Here is a 17,812-nt window from a genome sequence, read left to right as displayed (position 1 = left end):
AAAGTAGAGAGCTCTGACTCCAATAAAAAGGAATGACTGTTTTGGCTTCATAATATGTTTTCCAGCCCTAACTTTAATCTAAATCAAATGCCCATCTTTCTTGCTGTTCATGCAATGCGACCGCAGTGCATGCTTAAGTACAGGAAAATTGCAAGTGCCTAACTACATCAAATTGTACTTCCATCTAGTCTGGAATATACATCAGGCAGAGGATAATACCTCCTGTTTAAGCAGGCAGAAACTATTTTGCATCACTAATTCATTTAGAAACTGTTCCATGGATCTAGCCAAACAGCTGCTGGGCATGGAGATCTGGACAAGCAAACAGGTCTTTTCTGTTTCTAAACTCAGAAATTTTCCTCCCAAACAGTACAGCAATGTCAGAGACTCTTCACAGTGCTCTGCTAGCAGGTCTGGCATCTACCAGATACAGAAACTGCTGGAAAAGTATTTGTATAGCAACATACCTCACGGTATTAGCTCTGCCATAATCTTGCTAGAAATTAGTGCTCCAAGGCAGAGCTTAATGGTATACGGACCCCATCACATCCCAGCAACAGCCATGAAAATTTTCCTTGTTTAGCTGTCTATTGAATGGACAGTCCTAAAACAGGGGATTTAATTTTAAAGTGATGTCTCTTCATGACCTCCTAGAATAGCAAATTTGCAGGGTAGTTACAAGCTGCTCAAAGAGGCTTTTGATTTCAATGGTTCCATCATTTTAATGTTACAGCCCTGATCTACCCCTGTTTTTCTCTTCAGTGCTCTCACACCACAAGACAAGCTTCTGCCGAGATTTGCATAAGCCATGTGTGCACAAAACACTGACGGGCATTGTTGCCACTGCCTCACTATGGTGTCTGAATATTTGAAAAGGTGGCAACAAGTCAATCAAAAGCTGTTTAATTCAAATAAAAACCAGCTTCTGATGTTTAATACACCCTGTTATATTTTGTTTGTCATTATCTCTCCAGACCAGTGACTCACTCAGCCCTGTAAAACCTTCAGCTTGATCACAGTGTGGACACATGATACCAGACATTCAGCTGTCACGGACGTCTACTAATGCCTCCTCTCCTCTTCTTTGAAACAGCTCAGTGAGATAAATGCACCTCAGACTGCTAAATACCATAAAGACTTACATAAAATAGTAGAAACTCTGCCTTTTAGCCTCAAACAAATGATTTAGTAAGTGCTCCAGATGAATTTCAAAACTGAACTGGCTTTAGCAAAGACCTTCAGAAAGGACCCAATGCCTCATTGTTTCCATGCAGCTCTGCCTGCCTCAGATGGTTGCCCATCACAGTTGTGTCTGAGCATCTGTCACACAAAAAGTACTGCCCACAGCAGGGTCTCTCATGTATCTCTTGATATCTGTAGCTCCACACACTTCTGCAGGAAGGTAAGGCCTGCAATGTGCTATTATTCTAATGCAATATTCTAATATTCTCATATTGTAATATTAGTGCAACATTCTAATATTTAAACAGAGGATGGTGATGTGTCTGATGCTGTGAGGAACATCCTTAAGGCCTAGATACCACTCTGAAGGATTGCCATTAACCAATCAGTGTACAAATAATTAGATTACATGCCAAGCCGCTACCATGGGGCTTGATCCAAAGCCCATTCACTTAAATGGGAGCCTTTCCAATGACCTCAGTTTGCTCTGGAGGATGAAAATGGTCATTAAAAAGATAATTTCTGTGGTTGTTTTAACTAACAAGAGCAGACAGAAAGTATTAAAGTTCCCAACACTCATGAGCTGTTATATAGATTAGACCTTATACTCATGATTAAGTTATATCTTACCATTCAGATTGTCCCCATGACATCAAAGAGAGCAAGATACTGCTTAAATGAGAAATAGCATCTGTAAGAAAATGCAACTATGCAAATATGGGGGGGGGAAACATAAAACTGGAGAAAAAGAGCAATTTGTTTTGTAAACAGATCAGGCTATTAAAAAGAATAAACAAGGTCCTCTTAAGAACTGCACAGTTTATATCAGAATGCAAAATGTCTCAGCTTAACTTAGTGAAAGTACAAACATTTTGACTCCCTGATTAATTTTTTTTCTTTTGGGTTATGTGATACAAATCTCATCTGCAACTTGATGGGATGTAAAAAATAATTACAAATGAAAAGGTTATTCATAATTTTTAAATGAGTTAATTAGTAAACCCCGCCAGAGTCACTCATTACAGTAATTAATAATTGATTATACTTGAAATTAAACACAATTTTTCATCAAAATCTAATTAAATATCTGCCTTTTTGCTTGTTGATTAGAACACTGGGTCTGGTAGAGACAATCTTTGTTAAATATGTTTATGCTGAACTGAACCATCGAATTTGATTTTTTATAATTGATAGTTCCTTTAGAAATTAGTAATTATGACCCATAATTACAGTAGTTCAACCTGATAAGCATTTCTGGCACCTTGCCAGCCATCCACGGAGTCTAGTGAATGCCACAGAATTCATCTGAATGGAGACAAAAAAAGGATGGGAGGGCACTCAGTGGACCTACCTTTTAAGAACACTAACTGCGATTTTAAGCAGGAGCATGATCTTTTGAGAACACTGAAAAAGGGAGTTGAGTTCAAGAATACCGAGTGGCAAACCCAACTCCTCTCAATCTATCAAACAACACATACCTCCTCCTTCAGAATTTACAGGCATCTCTATGCTGAGTTATAATGATTCTCCTCTGACACACTGAGATAATGTCCAAAGGAACCATGTTCAGGGCATAAGGAGAATACCAGACAAATGAGAAAGGCGAGCCCAAATGTACATAGCAAATGATGAAAACTGACTGCATATTTCATCAAACTGCTGCTGATTTAATGTTGGTTAATTAATCATTCCTGCTCCTCTTACAGGAGACATAAAAGTGACCAGAATATGAGCAAGGCAGAAGTGGAAAAGTATCAGTCATTAAAGAAGTGTACATAAAAGGAACACAGTAAAAGCAATCCTTTGTGGTAGTGCTAATTATACTCACGTGAAATAAAAGCAAAAAACTTTCGATCCAGACTAAGATTTGTAACTGTAACCACAACCTTTTACAGAACATTAGTGTACAGGAAGTCACAGCGAAATCAAAAAGACTCATTTGTGCCCTGAGAAACGGGCTTTTTTACCCATGATCACATCTAAAAGTGTCTGACAACTAGAGCTTGCATCACTGACAGTTTAACATAGAAGTCTAGGAATGGACTTTTGTAAGACATTTATAACACAAATATCACATCTAACTGAAGAAAAAGTAACACTACAACAACTTTATGGGTTTAAAAATACAATTCTCACTTCTAGTAGTTCAACTACTTTTAAAATATACAGAAAGAATGCTGTTTTGCAATGAACACTGACAAGCCTCACAAACAAAAGAAGTTCAGATCATGCACAGTGCAAGAAAAATCCACTGCTTCTCCCCCCGAGAAGCAAATTTCACCTGCTTCCCCTATTCTAAACAGGCTCTGTTGAACCACAATGTAAACCCAGTCCTTCTTCATCCTCCTGGTCATCCTGTGAACTTCAATATAATTGCTTAAATGTCACTAAAATGGATGTGTCACCAAACGATAGAATTAAAACAAACACATTTTTGTGGATCAGAATCTTGGTTCTGACCCTGTCCCGTCAGGGTCAACTCCCATGGACATGGATGTGACTGGGACTGGGACACAGACTTCACCATCTGTTTTAATGGGCTGCTTAGAGAAAACCTGGTGAGTTTGTCTCACTCCAGGTACACTTTCCTCTGCAGGATGTAAATAGTCCATGAGATTGAAGGGAGCACAACATATGACTCACGTTTTACTAAGCTCTTCTGGCTCTATGACATATGTTAAGCTCCCTACCATAACACTGCATAACACTGCAACCACAATTAAGTCAACAGAGGCCTTATTTCCCCACCACTTTGTACCACAGTCTTGACGCTTTGCTTCCCAAACATTAGCACTATGGGAGGTTTGTAGAGAAACGAAATAAAAAGAAGAAAAACAAACAGAAATGAGCTTACCTATGAAATAGGCCAGCAGGATCACCAGCGTGACTGAGATGACAATAGCACTCAGAGCAGCACATTTCCAGTTACAGTACTTATAGGGTTTCTTCAGGTTAAAGGCAGGCCTAGAAAAGGTACTTCTGGGAAGGGGCCTAGGGGGAGGTGAGTACACAGTGCTGGACGTCAGGGGATATCCCGGCGACGTTGTACAAAAAAGGGGAGAAGTGCCTCCAGGTTTGAACAGGAAGTGCCTGAGGGAAGAAAGATCAACAGCAAGTGACTCCTCAGACAAATCGATGCCAAGGGAGACGTGGGGTGGGAGAATGGCGACTACTGCCGGGACGAGGAAAGCAGCTTCACAAAATGCTGGCTACGGACATGAATGGCATGCACAAAAGAGAAGAATAAAAATCAAAGGCAAGTCACACAGAGTAAAGGAAAACAAAACCAAACAAAAAAATCACAGTGCCAACAATGCCACAGAGAACTCTTCAAGGGCAGGAGTCCCCTCTGTGGAAGGGCTGGCACTAGAGTGAGATGAATACCCCAAGCACAGCTACGACAGACTGGTGGCACGGGCAGAACTGGGAGCCTGCTCACACTCCCACAGAAATGCCCTACAGAGGCTAAAGAGGAGTGTAGGTCAGATTAAAGAGGGGGGCGTTTATCTATTCACTGATCACTGCATGAGAGCGTTTTTTGTGTGGCATCGGTGAACGGAGATGGGGAAAGAGAGCTTAAGCCATTCCATAGCACCCAAATTGTCACAGAGGGGAATATTCACACTGTCCCCACACAGCAAATTTAAGTACTGGACAATGGCATGGCTAAAAGCATCAGAGTCCTGTATATTGCTAGTGGGGAGAGGCACCTGCTTCCAGAAAGCAGTCCAGAGCACCTTAGGTTGATGCCTACCTTTAAAAAAGTGTGAATTACTGTCAAAGACAACAGCATTTCCTGTCCAGTGACATTGGGAGGCACCGTATTTTGCCCATTATGACAAACGCAGCCTGAGCGCCAGCCTATGAGCACCTCATGCGAGACTCATGAAAGTCAGCACAAAAAGAACACACTGAAGTTCATGAGTTCCTGAAATGATATGTCCCAGTGGAAGTTCTGTCCACAGGAATCCTAAATGAAAAACCTGATTTTGGTGGGACATCGTGATGTACAAGGCATTCAAATTCTGGGAATGAAACCGGGGAAACGGATCTGACTCATCTATCACCATGCTGATGTAAAACAAAAATGCAGATTGTGAGGACTGAAAAACAGCCCCAATGCACTTTGCACATTCTGCCATGGTTTATGGGGCCAGATTTTCAGCCAGAGCAAATGCAATCAGCATGGATCCTTGAGAGTCAGTCAAGCCAGTGGCTAATACCAGATGAAGATGTGACTCTGTTTTCCCCATGAAGTCACTTGTGCAGTCACAGTGGGAAATGTCACACACAGAAACATCACCATGCAGAAAAGGCACTACTTTGTGCAGTAAAAAGCAACACATAATTCTCCAAAATAGATGTTTGTAGTACTGCAGCCATGGTTTCATTGTTACTCTAAGCATGACTGCTGAGCATTAGAGAAAGATCCTTTATTTCTACTAATGCTCTACATAAAAACATTGATTTTTACAATAAGTCAGATACTATCCTGTGTTTTGAAAAGTATTTATTTAGACAGAGATGTATCTGTTCTGAGCAAAGAGGTACCTGCAGTGTTCAAGTACATCAAAAAGATCTGTGAATAATGGCTAGCAAATTAGAAACTGCCAACACAAGGTTCAACAGTAAAAGCTGATTATAACTTAAAAGTCAAGTGATCAAAAGTTAGGTGAAGATGCCAGAATGGGTGGTAAGCCAAACTCAAAGGCTTGGCTTACATAAACCACTAGCAGACACTTGTCAGATAAGGTATGTGGAAGACATCAGTTTAACAATGAAGTATCAGGCTGCCTGCACAGTAATGGTTTAAGATTTTTATGAAAATTAAATTAATCTTAGTTAATATGGGACTTGAAATTGCTGTAGGTACTTCTTACTAATGAAATGACTTTCAAAACAACAAGGGAAGAAAAAGCAAATGGCATGCTGTGGCTCACCAGCATATTAATAAGTCTGCCATTAATATGTACAGGACAAAATGCTCCAAGCCCTAGAACTTCATTTTTTCAAAGCCATCTTGGAAGAGAGCAGCAGTGGTGTTGCCTTCAAACATCACTGATATGACCAAATGCTTTCATGCAAGGATCATAATGACTGTACAGTAAACAGGAAGACCATGTAAGTGTCACATACCCATCATTGTAAGCACCGTCATGTCGGGAGGAGGTGAGAATGTCCATCTCAATGAGGTTGTCCTGCAATGTCTCTAGGAATGTCTGCTTTGCTATGTTTCTACATACATATGGAAACATGAATGAAGCCAGTGAGTCATGCATATATGAAGTGTGATCTTATAAACCACAATGGTTATAGTGCAGTTGTGAATGGAATTAGAATGATGGACCATATATTTATATGTATAAGACGCTACACATATACATATATAGCTTTTAAGAGTGTTCACTTCTTTATATATACACTATACATATGCATATACACACATTTAAGCACACACGCCCATGTGCATGTATAAAAAAAAGTTGATGTTTTTGCTCATTTCACATTATTTATTGCCAGTGACATGTGAAACCTTCGGAACTGCTGGATTCAAAGGAGTAGATTTCAATCCAGCACAGCTCTAATCTGGTTATACTCTTCCATCTATATTACTGTTACTCTGAAAAGGTACAGCACAGTATCTATATCCCACTTGGGCCAATACTTTGGTAGCACACTTGCATCTAACATTCTTATGGATTTCTAGCAAAAATCTGCCACTCTTTTGCTTTAGTTTCAGTTTTGGATTTGAAGAACATTTTAGTTACCAATTTGATTAATTTGTTTTCCTTTGTGGAGCAATAACTTCCTATTTAGAAGTTTCAAAATGCAAGTTTTGCTCAATATGAGTATTCCAAGGAAAGTCTCTCAGTGACAAGCAGATAGAAGCTAGAAACAGGTTAAGTTGTAACCCAAATTCCAATACAAGAGTATTGGCTATAATCTGGCTATAAACAGGCAATAAGCAAGATACCTAGGGCCTGCACATGAAAATGCCTGGGATTGACCTTGCACACAATAGAGGCATTTTGCAGTATCTGTCCTCCCCAGCATGATTCACATTTTAACCTATAAATGCCAAACTGTTTTGTACTTTTTGAGGAGAATAGTAGAACATAAAGAATTAAGTCAGAGGCACAGCTGGGAACAGACTGTGTCTTTCTCACCTTCAGGCTTGTTTCTCAAGACCTGGCAAAAGAACATTCTTCCCATGTTTTTTAAAACCAAAAACAGTCCTGATTTTGCCCATGTCTGTTTTTAGCATCAAAACTGAATCTAAACCTGAATGTGAATAAACCCCCTGGCCAAACTTAGAAAAAAAAAACCAAACCAAACATAATAGTATTGTGACACTTTATCACTTATGCAGAATTAAGAGCTTAGAGGATGTAACTGACATGAACTCAAACAAGAATTCCTCTGTCAGAGAAACTGGATTCAGGATAACATGCTAAACCATGAGAAACAAGTCCTGTCACATTATACAAACCTTGATATTGTCTCTTCTAAAACGTCCTCAACTTTAATTTTCATTTCTAATCCCTCCTCTTCCTGCTGCTTAATGCCAGCACTCATTTAGCTCAACTCCCTGCTTTTGGAGGCCTCCAGGCTGCTTTGACAGTACAGATCTACTCCTTTATCTAAATAAAAGTGAAGTGACTCCTATTCATAGCTTTGGAGTAAAGTGGATCAACATGCATGAGCTGTGTGCCATAGCACTTGAGACATCAATCCATCCCCAAGTGTTTGCGGCTTCCTCACATTCCCTGGGAATGCAGGAAAGGCTGGATGTTGAGTTCAACGCAAAAAGAAGCAACATATGTGCATGCACTGAGCATTTAATGGGTAAGAGGCAAGGCTTCTAGCAACACATCAATCAATAAAAGTTCATCAGTAGTTAAAATCCATGTCAAATTGGTTCCATGAATTTCAGTTGTGGATTGTCAATAAAACAGAAGAGGGAAGGGTTATATAATCTCATAATGTATGCATCTGTAACAGAGAGGTCGCTGGGTCACCAAGGTGACTGATGCATGACTGTCCTCCTCACTGAAGGCTGGACAGGGTCTGTTCCCTTGGAGATCACCTGTGAATCATTGGCTAGTTACAAAACACTCTCCTTTCTCATTAGGAGTTGTGGTGGTAGAAATCTGACCTTACATGATTACCACACGAAATTTCCTGGGAATGGAAGTCTCCTGAAAACTGCTGGTTTGTCAACTAAACATTCACCTAGTTGGCATTTATTTGTTCCCACAAGGTCAAATGTAAAGGAACAGAAAGGAGCCCACAGGAGAAAGAAGACTGAGGAATAAATATGGGGGGAAATGACTTACCTGTCAGGAGTGACTGCTGAGCAAAGATCTTCTCATCACAACCTTGATAATACATGGCTTTTAAAGCAACAAAAAAGGGAGCAGACAGGAAAAGAAAGAGGAGAAAGGAGAAACAGAGAAAAGGGAGTAAAGGGAAACTAATGAAAAGGAGGGAGAGAAGAGGAGGGGCTCTTCCTCTTGCAACACATAAAATCTCAGATATGCTTCTCCTGTCAGTTGTATACTTGTGCTACACACCTCTGCTTGCCTTTGCATTACAGTATGGAAATTTCCAGGTAGTGACAAACCATTCTAAATTCCCAGTTCGGAATCCTGCCTGAAGTCCATGGCAGTCAAAATCAAGTCTCTTCAAACTCTGGGCTGCTTAAAGTCTGTATGTGTAGGCAAGTTTCACAGCCTGTGACAATCCCTGTTTAAAAGATGCAGCTTTTTCTTCATGTTTTCTCTCTCTCTGTTGACCAATATGGGATTAAAAAAAACCAACGGATATTCAACAGAAATACAATTCCATTTTTGACATGAGATTACTATAATCTCCTAACTTCAAAAGCCTTAATTCTTGGATTAATGGCTCTGGGCCAGGATTTATATTTTTACATACTAGGCATTTTATTCTCTTAGGTGATGGTCTTTTTTTTTTTTGGTCTAAAAATCTTTGTAGTGGGGCAGATCAGCTTCATGGAAGAGGTGGAATTGGACATCTGAGTCTGCTAACCAGCTCTGAAGCTTGGTCTTTTATGCCTACAGAATTCCCACTGAGAGAAATGGAAGACCTCTGCATGTCAGAAGAGTAGACTGTCAGAGTGGAGGAGATTAGTCACAGATTTACTGTTCATCTATGCAGCACAGCCTCCTCCCTTTATGACACCATAATAACACATTTTATTTTCTTAATGCTGTATAAGTGAAGAAACAGTCAGTCATGATCATTTGCTATTTGGCATAAAACTACACATTATTTTCCAACATACTTCTTGTCTAAAGGAACACTGGGCAAAATTATGCCATTTCAAGCAACGTGTTGAAAGCCTCAACATCAGTCTTGAAATAACCTGTTTTCTACCAAATTAATAAAATGGTTAGATTGAGGATCAAGTACAAATGTCACTGATCTGTGATGCAAGTGAAATTATTAAATTATGCAGAAAGTGCTCTTCATGCAGGTAGACCTCCAACTTCCAGTCTGACAGCAATAAGGGGACCAATTCAACCTGCAGAAAGAGCAGTCTGCTTCAGATCTTGAATAAATTTCACCCACAATGATTTCACAGAATAAATGAGGACAGCCCCTAAGGATGTACTAATTTACAATTTAACAGGAACAGTCTAGGACTAGCCAGATAATTGTTCTGTCTGTGAACTCCTGCATTTATAAGATGTGGTAGAGTCTCTCCAGCACTCTCTGATTGCCACCAGAATTGGACAAATGGAGGCATGATGCTTACAGCAAAGAGTTTTTATTTCTGACATTTCTCCACTGATCCAGCAGCAAGGACATACCTTCTCAATTGTAATGTGGTGGATGCTGAGACATTGCAGTCAGATGTGAGGATGTCTTTGCACTACTAAACCAGTATTATCTCTTCTACAAAAAATTTACAACACCGTTTAGAAAAAGGCACAGGGTTTCTACCGTAATTAAGGAGCATTATCCCAAAAGGGCTCCAGGAGTGTCACCTAAGTTTTTTTAAAATACAATTTTAAGAAGAAATAACACATAAAACTCAATGCTTGGGTATATATGCTTGAGAATTAGTAACATAATATAATTACTGAAACTGTTGTCAAATCATATTTGCATTACTTGCTTATAATTTTGTCTTGATCTTTTGGATCCAGTTCTTAGTTGAGTATTCTTAATCAAGAAGTCGCAGAGAAATTGATTATCTTTAAATGCCATAAAATGTGATATTGAGGTCTGTTTTTGAAGTTTCAGAGGGCCAGCAGACATAGCTCATTCTCAAAAAGATTGAGAAGGGTTCATTTTTAAAAACATTCTTTTAGCAGAAGTTGGCAAAACTGGGTACAATTTGTCCCAGGATACAGACACAGCTATTGCTGCTCTCGATGAGATTTCCAAAGGCAGCAATGTGACAAATTTGGCCCCTGTCTCAGTTTTCAGTTACTGTATGTTTTTTGCTGTCTAAAATCTTGTTGGTTTGAGAAGGTTAGACAAATGAAGGAAAAAAGACAGTTGAGTAAGTGTACCAGGTTTTAGGCTTGGAAGACCTCTCCAGACAGAAAAAGGCACCATGTATGTTGGCTAATGACTGCAGTATCCCCACTGGCTTCTCAGTAGCAAAGGAAATGGTGAAGCAAAACCTCAGGAGAATACAAGTGCGACAGCAAGTAGATGCACTCACCACAGATGGAAGGAATGAGGTTGAGGTACTATGGGAACTCTTTTTTCCAGAACCTACAGAGAACCTGAACAAAGCTATGAACTAGAACAACTCAGTGCACCCTTATCACACCCCTTCATGTGCTGCTTAGGTGGAATAGAACTTAAGAGCTAAATGGAAGCACCATTAACTGACTGATGCCCTGCTATCCAGTGTTTCTTGCTTGCTGAAGCAATATTGAAAGACAATAAAATGCAGCAGCTGACCTCTCCTCATCAGGTAAAACAAGATCAACTTTTCCTGAATGATGTACTGCAAAAGTACCTGCTTGACAAGGCACAGCTAGAAAGCTAAATCTTTTCAATATACTGACTGATTTCAGTTTTTTAAATAGGATATTGATTTATCCTACCACATAGGAAGAAAAGACATTAAAGGAAAATAAAAGAAAGAAAACAAAGAACATTTTAATCTATGATCCTGATTCCAATTTTAAATGAGGAAAATAACCTTATGAACAGCTGTTAAAGACAAAATTTTTTTAGTTTATGAAAGAAAAGCAATTTCCTCTTCTCCTAGTCCAAATAAAAAGACACAAGGAATAATAAATGCAACTCAAAATACATAAGTCAAACACCAGTTCACAAACTAGAAGGCTAGCTCTACAGATGTGTGTATTTTCCATAACATCCTTAGCACATACAGTCAGAACATTTTAAGTACTAAAGAAAGTGACCTACCTTGTCTCCAGTGGGATGTTACTATTAAGTAACCAGTTGTCCTGAGCATGGGCTGGCTCTTGAGTAGTGGCTGGTTGTTCTCCAGAAAGAGAGTGGTCCGTAGGAGCTGGGCTGGGGTTGCTGCGTGGAGTGAAGTTCCCTCTGTTTAGGGAATTGATGGAGGCTGCATGATGCTGATTGGGGGTGTGAGCATGTGATATTGGAGGTGGTGGAGTTCTAAGTCTTGAATGATTTTGAAGATTTGGAGGATGATCTAAAACATAAGTAAAATACTTTTAAGGTTCATAAATTGAGTGGTTCCATACTGTATTCATTTATGTGCAGGCACTTCTAAAAAGTACGAAGGCTGGGATGCCATATATCCTAAATCAAACTCAAAAGGGTAACACAGCGTTGTTCCATATGTTTTAATGACACAGCATTGATCCCTCAGCCAGCTAGAAAAATAGTTCAGTCTCATGCACAAAAGTTATGAAAGTTTAAAGCACTGCAGATAGGCTGTCCTGACAGCCAAGTTAACTCCAATGAACAACTGCAGGTTGCAAACTGCAATCTGTCTATGACACTGATTTGTGATAAAGCATGAAAAATACAACCAGTCTGGATAGATAACACATTAGAGCCATTTTATGATGGATATACAGCTCCCAGAGAAGTCTGTTCTGCCTGTTTTGCCTGAGAACTTTCAATAGTCAAGTCAACAAGAAGACTGAGAATATATTTAATCATAGACTGAGTTTAGGGAAAGCCATAAAAGCATGTCAGGGTTATACAATTTAACAAAATCCAATAGTTTGTACTGTTAGAGGCGTACTCAAACTGAGTTAAAAATGCATGTGGTATAAAAACTAAGGTGTCAGGAAAATGAAACAACATATGGTGAAGAAAGACGTAAAGATCAGATATGGCTACTTTGAATAAAACTCCAAGTATTTCTTAGCCAGGAGACTGGGGCAGGTAGATTGAGGAAGGCTAATACTTAGGAAAGACCAATCTAGTGCTGATTACATTTGTATTTTTACTTTTTTTTTTTACTAACCACGAAAGATTTTTTTCATGTTTTCTGGAAATGAAGAAAAACTAAACTATTTGATGGAACTGGAGGGAGATTGACAGTTCACCACACTGCATATGGGATACAGGAAACATATACCTCTCTGATTTCAGTAGGTTTACGCTCAAAAGTCATTAATACCGCGCACTAGGACATAATGCCCAGAGAGGTTGTGGAGTCTCCCTCCCTGGAGATATTCTGGATGCAATTCTGTGCCATGTGCTCTAGTATGACCCTGCTGGAGAAGGAAGGTTGGACCAGATGATGCACTGTGGTCCCTTCCAACTCTACCCATTCTATGACCCTGTGATTCTGTAATACCCAATACCTATGTGATGCCTTACCTTAAAAGAATGTCTATCCTATCAATCTAATACTTACCAGACAGACTTCTGTATCATGAAAAATTAACATGCATTTACTCTCTAATTAAAGCCCTCAGAACTGAGTTAACTGTATGCAGTCATAAATTAGAATTAATGTTATCAAACATTTAATGATACTTTTGAAATTTGGATTAGGACTTGGATTTGGGAGAGGAACATAAAGAGCATTCACAGTATCTCTGTACCTTCTCAGATAGTTAGACACATTAGATAAAATATGGAGATGTGTGAGACACAGCCATCTTCTCCCTCCTCAATCTGTATTGATTCAGACTACCTCATCATTAACTATGGCTGATGACACCAGAACCTCAGGGGTGCTTGCGGTGGTCTAGCAAAAAAATAGGTGTTAATTACAAAGGTGCCATTTTTCTGATGTAACATGTATTTACCTCGCCTTTATCAGGTTAGACATGGTACCAGCAGTATATATTCCATGGAGAGAACTGAGTAGTTTTAGGATCTAAATCCATTTTACCCTATACCCTGAGAAAGGTCAGACAAACACCTTAAAAGTGTTTTTTTCTCTATTTTATGTCAGTATTATCAGAAAACAACAGGCTCAAGAAAAAAGGTCTATACTGGTCATTTATATTTGGACAGACAGATTCTTCATGGGAATCTAATGAACTATTCAAAAGTCTGACTTAGCAAAGCTCAATCAAAGCTAATAATGCCATCCTGGACTCTGATTTAACATTAGCTCTGACAAATTTTGCACATCAGCCAGCAAATTAAAGGGAAGAGTAATGAGTATAGACAAGAAATATCAGAACTAAACCAGATCTGATCTCAGCTCTGTAGCACCATGTGAATCAAGATGCCCAGTCATCCTTGGACTGGATACTTCTGGGGACTGGTGCTTAATTGAAGCCATGGAGGTAATAAAAAGAACAGTGGAAGAATCCTACTGCTGGCTCAGTTAAATTAGTGACCCTTTTCCCACTCAACAGACAGGAATCAAGACAGGAACAGTTTATTAAATCCAGGCTGAGGGAGATGAACATAAATAGAGGGTTTCCAGCTTTTAGGGCTGTCAGTCTATCACCATTCACAAGAACATAATTCAGCCCAGAGAAAATGACTTTTCTTTTCAGGAGCAACATACCAGAAGTTTCCAAGACCAGCCATTCAAGTTGTCATTACACTCCTGCGATGAATACTCTGTGCAATCAAGAAAGGGGGTAAATGGGTAGATCCTGGAATATGCAAAAGATGCTCTGTGAAGTTCTTCTGCCATTTGGATGACTTTGCCTACTGGAGACACCATTTTCACATTGTGAGTCAGAACCTGCTTTCAAAGATCTGCTATGTAAATTCCAATTTACACCCTATTATTGCAGACACATTGCAGATGCTATTATGGATAATGCTTTCGAATCAAGTAAAAATGTGTCATTTTCATTCCCTATTTGCATATCCTCTGTGATTTCTTTGCTAAGTAAAGACAGCACATGTATCTTACTTCAGTCTATGTGATTTTTTTACAGGATTTTATAGCTTGTATTTCTTTTTTTTTGACATTTAGGTAGCTTTTCCTTCCAGAATGTTTTTAATTTCTTTCATATACAAATTCTTAACACGTCATGTCTGAGCATTACTGCATTTAATATATCTTGACTAGAATTAGTCAAGATATATTAGACTAGAATATAGACTAGACTAGAATTAGCCTTACAATCCCGTTTTTATTGTCTTCTTCTCAAGCTAAAGGACCTTAGAAATAAAGTGTAGACAAAAGTACAAGTTTTGAAATCTTCCTATGGAAAATTACTGCAGCTTTTTTAATGCAAAAAGACCTATTAAGGTTCTGACTCTCTGTGGTCACCAAAGATCCTAAGGGATTTGCAAAGGATAATGGAAGCCCACAAAACAAATTCTGTCTTGATTTCCTAAAACTTCAACTGTCTCCTTATTTGAACATGCTTGGAGAACCTGTGGATGTCCCATTCCTGGAAGTGTCCAAGGTCAAGTTGGATGGGGCTTTGAGCAATGTGGTCTAATGAAAGGTGTCCCTGCCCATGGCAGGAGGGTAAGGACTGGATGATCTTCAAGGTTCCTTCCAACCCAAATCTGTGATTCTATGATTCTGAGATTATTAACTAGATCCACAATGTTTGAGTGATATAAACTGTGTGGTTATATTTCCCCACAGGAAGAAGAACCTTAATGCTGGCTGCAATGGCTCTTTTACACCATGTCTGTGCATGGATCTTATATACTGGGAAGATGCTCTGATCATGCTGCTGTATATTATATATGAACACTGTATATTTATATCTTCTTAGGCAGCATTGAATTTTTACAGATCCCACCCTGTAGGCAGGACACAGGCAAAGCCTGATAAAGCTTTCTACATCTACCAGAAAGCCTTATTGGGACAAAAGCACCACATGAATTCAGAAGACTTTATAGAGGAGCAGCAATCTGGCCACTGCACATCCCCCAAGACCTTTCTTAACCAAGTATAAGATGGCTAACTGTGACTATTTTTAAGTTATCTTGGCTTACTCCATAAGAGTTAATTTTCAACATTTTCATTCTAGGCTTTTTCCTCTTTGCTTTCTAAAAAGACACAGACTTTATCATCTGCTCTCTACTTGTTGTTCCAATGAAAAACCTGACATATGTTATTCAGAAGGATCAGTTAAAATAACAAAATACCAAGGAATAAAACAAACACCTTGTAAAACACCTCTATCCCACCCATCTAAATTTCTAATAGTTCTTAGAGTCAAGCAACACAGTTTAAGGATGATTTTTGCCTTGAAGGGACAGCAAAAGAAACCTGTCAATAGGAAAGGAGCCCTCGCAGTCTTAGACACCAGGTGCTAATGAAAGAGTATCCCAGAGATAAAGTTCAACATTTCTAGGCTGGCAACTGTGAAACTCTAAATAGCCCAGAACTTAATGAATGCCCCATAAGCCTCATTTTCTCTAATGGGTATCCAAAGTGTGTCTAATATAAAATATGTCTATTCAAACGTAATGAAACTTTGGAAATCTGAATGCAAAAAAATACCAATAGAAATCAAGTTGCTTTTATGGTTTTTTGTTGGTTTGGTTTGGTTTTTTGGTTTGTTTTGTTGTTGTTGCTTGTTTGTTTGTTTTGGGGTTTTTTTTGTTTTTTTTCCCTTGTTTTTTAACATTAAAATGTCATTGATTAACACTGGCTTGGGAACCACAGATAAAGCTGAGCCGAAAGATAACACAGTTAATGAAGCTTGTACTTGGTGCACGTTAGAGAGCCTTGACAGAATCCTGTGAATGAAGAACTGAATAAATGTGAACCACAAAAAATTACCAAGGAGGAGCTAATATGGCAAAATTTCAATAAAAGATCGGAACCTCATGTTCCTTTTCTCTCCCTTAATCTTTAATGAGTAGTTCTGTTTTGAAATTAGTCTATGTAACAATTACACTTTCTGATTCATTAGGTTTTGGGATTGTGTTCAGGGTAAATGTGCTAACCTCTGAGTGAAAAATACATTCTCATTTTTTTTCCCAGCTTCTCTTGTTCCTCCACACATTTGTCATTTGTATGTCCGCTCATATTCAGACAGCCTGATGCCTGACTGGTGTCTGGATTAGGTACAGGAAATATTTCTCTTTACTCACTGTATATAGTGCCAGGTGGAATGAATCACTCAGTGCTCCCTTGAACTCAAGCTCCACAGTAGCTGTGATGACTAACTTGGTAGCATGACTTTGGGCAATTGCGCTTGTACCCACACACAAAAAAATCCCCCGCCCTCCCACCTACCATCCTGTCACCCCTTGCAGAGGACACAATCTTTTTGAAATAATGAACTCTGCATTCAACTGACAGAGCAGCTAAGAGCCAGAACCATAGTTCAATCTGCTGTAGATGTACACTCGCACCACCAGCCAGCTGAAATCATCCTGTCCTGTTGGGTACCACTGGGTATGGAAGCTGGGGGGCTTCACTCATTAATCTGATGAGCCACCTAAGGTCAGGGGGACTATGAAAGACTGAACCGGGTCATATCCAGCACCTTTGTAGGTGGCACAGGTAGTTTGCTGTTATAAGTGAGACTGCTTGCCAGAAACAGGTTCCCTATCTGACACATGACAAGCCATTGATGGCATCTGAAAAATGAAAAGCAAGCAGATTATTTAACCCCTAATTTGGAATATAATGGAAAAATATGAGGAGGAAAATCAAAATGGGAGGAGCTGTCTGCTTGGAGGGTACCTCAGTGGCTTCTGGTGACAGCCAGGACCAACTGCAGACCCAGCTTTTCTCCTGTTTGCAGAGAACCCAGCTGAATGTGTAACATCCGGACCGAGCCGAAGCAATGTGCAAAAGTGGCACCTCTATCGAAGAAGGAGGTCCATCTCAGCGCTGTTACTGATACTCTGCAAACTATGGAGAATTTCCTCCTTCAAGGAATATCTGACAACAGTCTCTGTCTCCACAGGACAGTCGGACAGTCCAATGAGGAAGCCACTGCGCAGGATGGTGATAGAGATGGAGTGAAACAGGCCACTCAGTAGTCAGATGATTTATCTGAGCAGAGATGACTCTTTTCTCTCACTAACACATAAAAACTAGAATCAGTGTTACAACTTGAGTGACTGAATCTCCCTTAAGAAGTCTATCCACTGAATTTGACTTAATACCAGCTTCTCCTACCATCAAGAGGTTTGCACCATACCGCAAAATACATCTTTTTCTGTAGCAACATCTTGTGCCACTGGTTTTCAAAATGCTAAGTCCCAAAATGACACTGAAACATAAAAGGAAAAC

General features: G+C 39.3%; 1 protein-coding gene across 10 annotated transcripts in view; it reads right to left on the bottom strand.

Moving 5' to 3' along the window:
* TENM4 (teneurin transmembrane protein 4) overlaps window positions 1-17,812 on the bottom strand; it is a 603,970-nt gene that overhangs the window by 208,566 nt on the left and 377,592 nt on the right. For 7 of the 10 annotated variants that reach the window (XM_027677557.1, XM_027677560.1, XM_027677561.1 and 4 more), the window contains 3 exons: window positions 11,602-11,854; window positions 6,319-6,417; window positions 4,037-4,272 (listed from right to left, as the gene is read on the bottom strand). In XM_027677557.1, coding sequence (XP_027533358.1) covers window positions 4,037-4,272; window positions 6,319-6,417; window positions 11,602-11,854 — 588 coding nt within the window. Of the gene's footprint in view, window positions 1-4,036; window positions 4,273-6,318; window positions 6,418-11,601; window positions 11,855-17,812 lie in introns of those variants that run through there. The other 3 variants (XM_027677565.1, XM_027677567.1, XM_027677566.1) reach the window with 2 other exon arrangements.

Source organism: Neopelma chrysocephalum, unplaced genomic scaffold (assembly GCF_003984885.1).
Source record: "Neopelma chrysocephalum unplaced genomic scaffold, ASM398488v2 Primary Assembly neopelma1_43, whole genome shotgun sequence".
In the NCBI taxonomy this organism is placed as follows: domain Eukaryota; kingdom Metazoa; phylum Chordata; class Aves; order Passeriformes; family Pipridae; genus Neopelma; species Neopelma chrysocephalum.
Note: the sequence above shows the minus strand (reverse complement) of the source record. Positions and strands in the feature narration are given on the sequence as shown.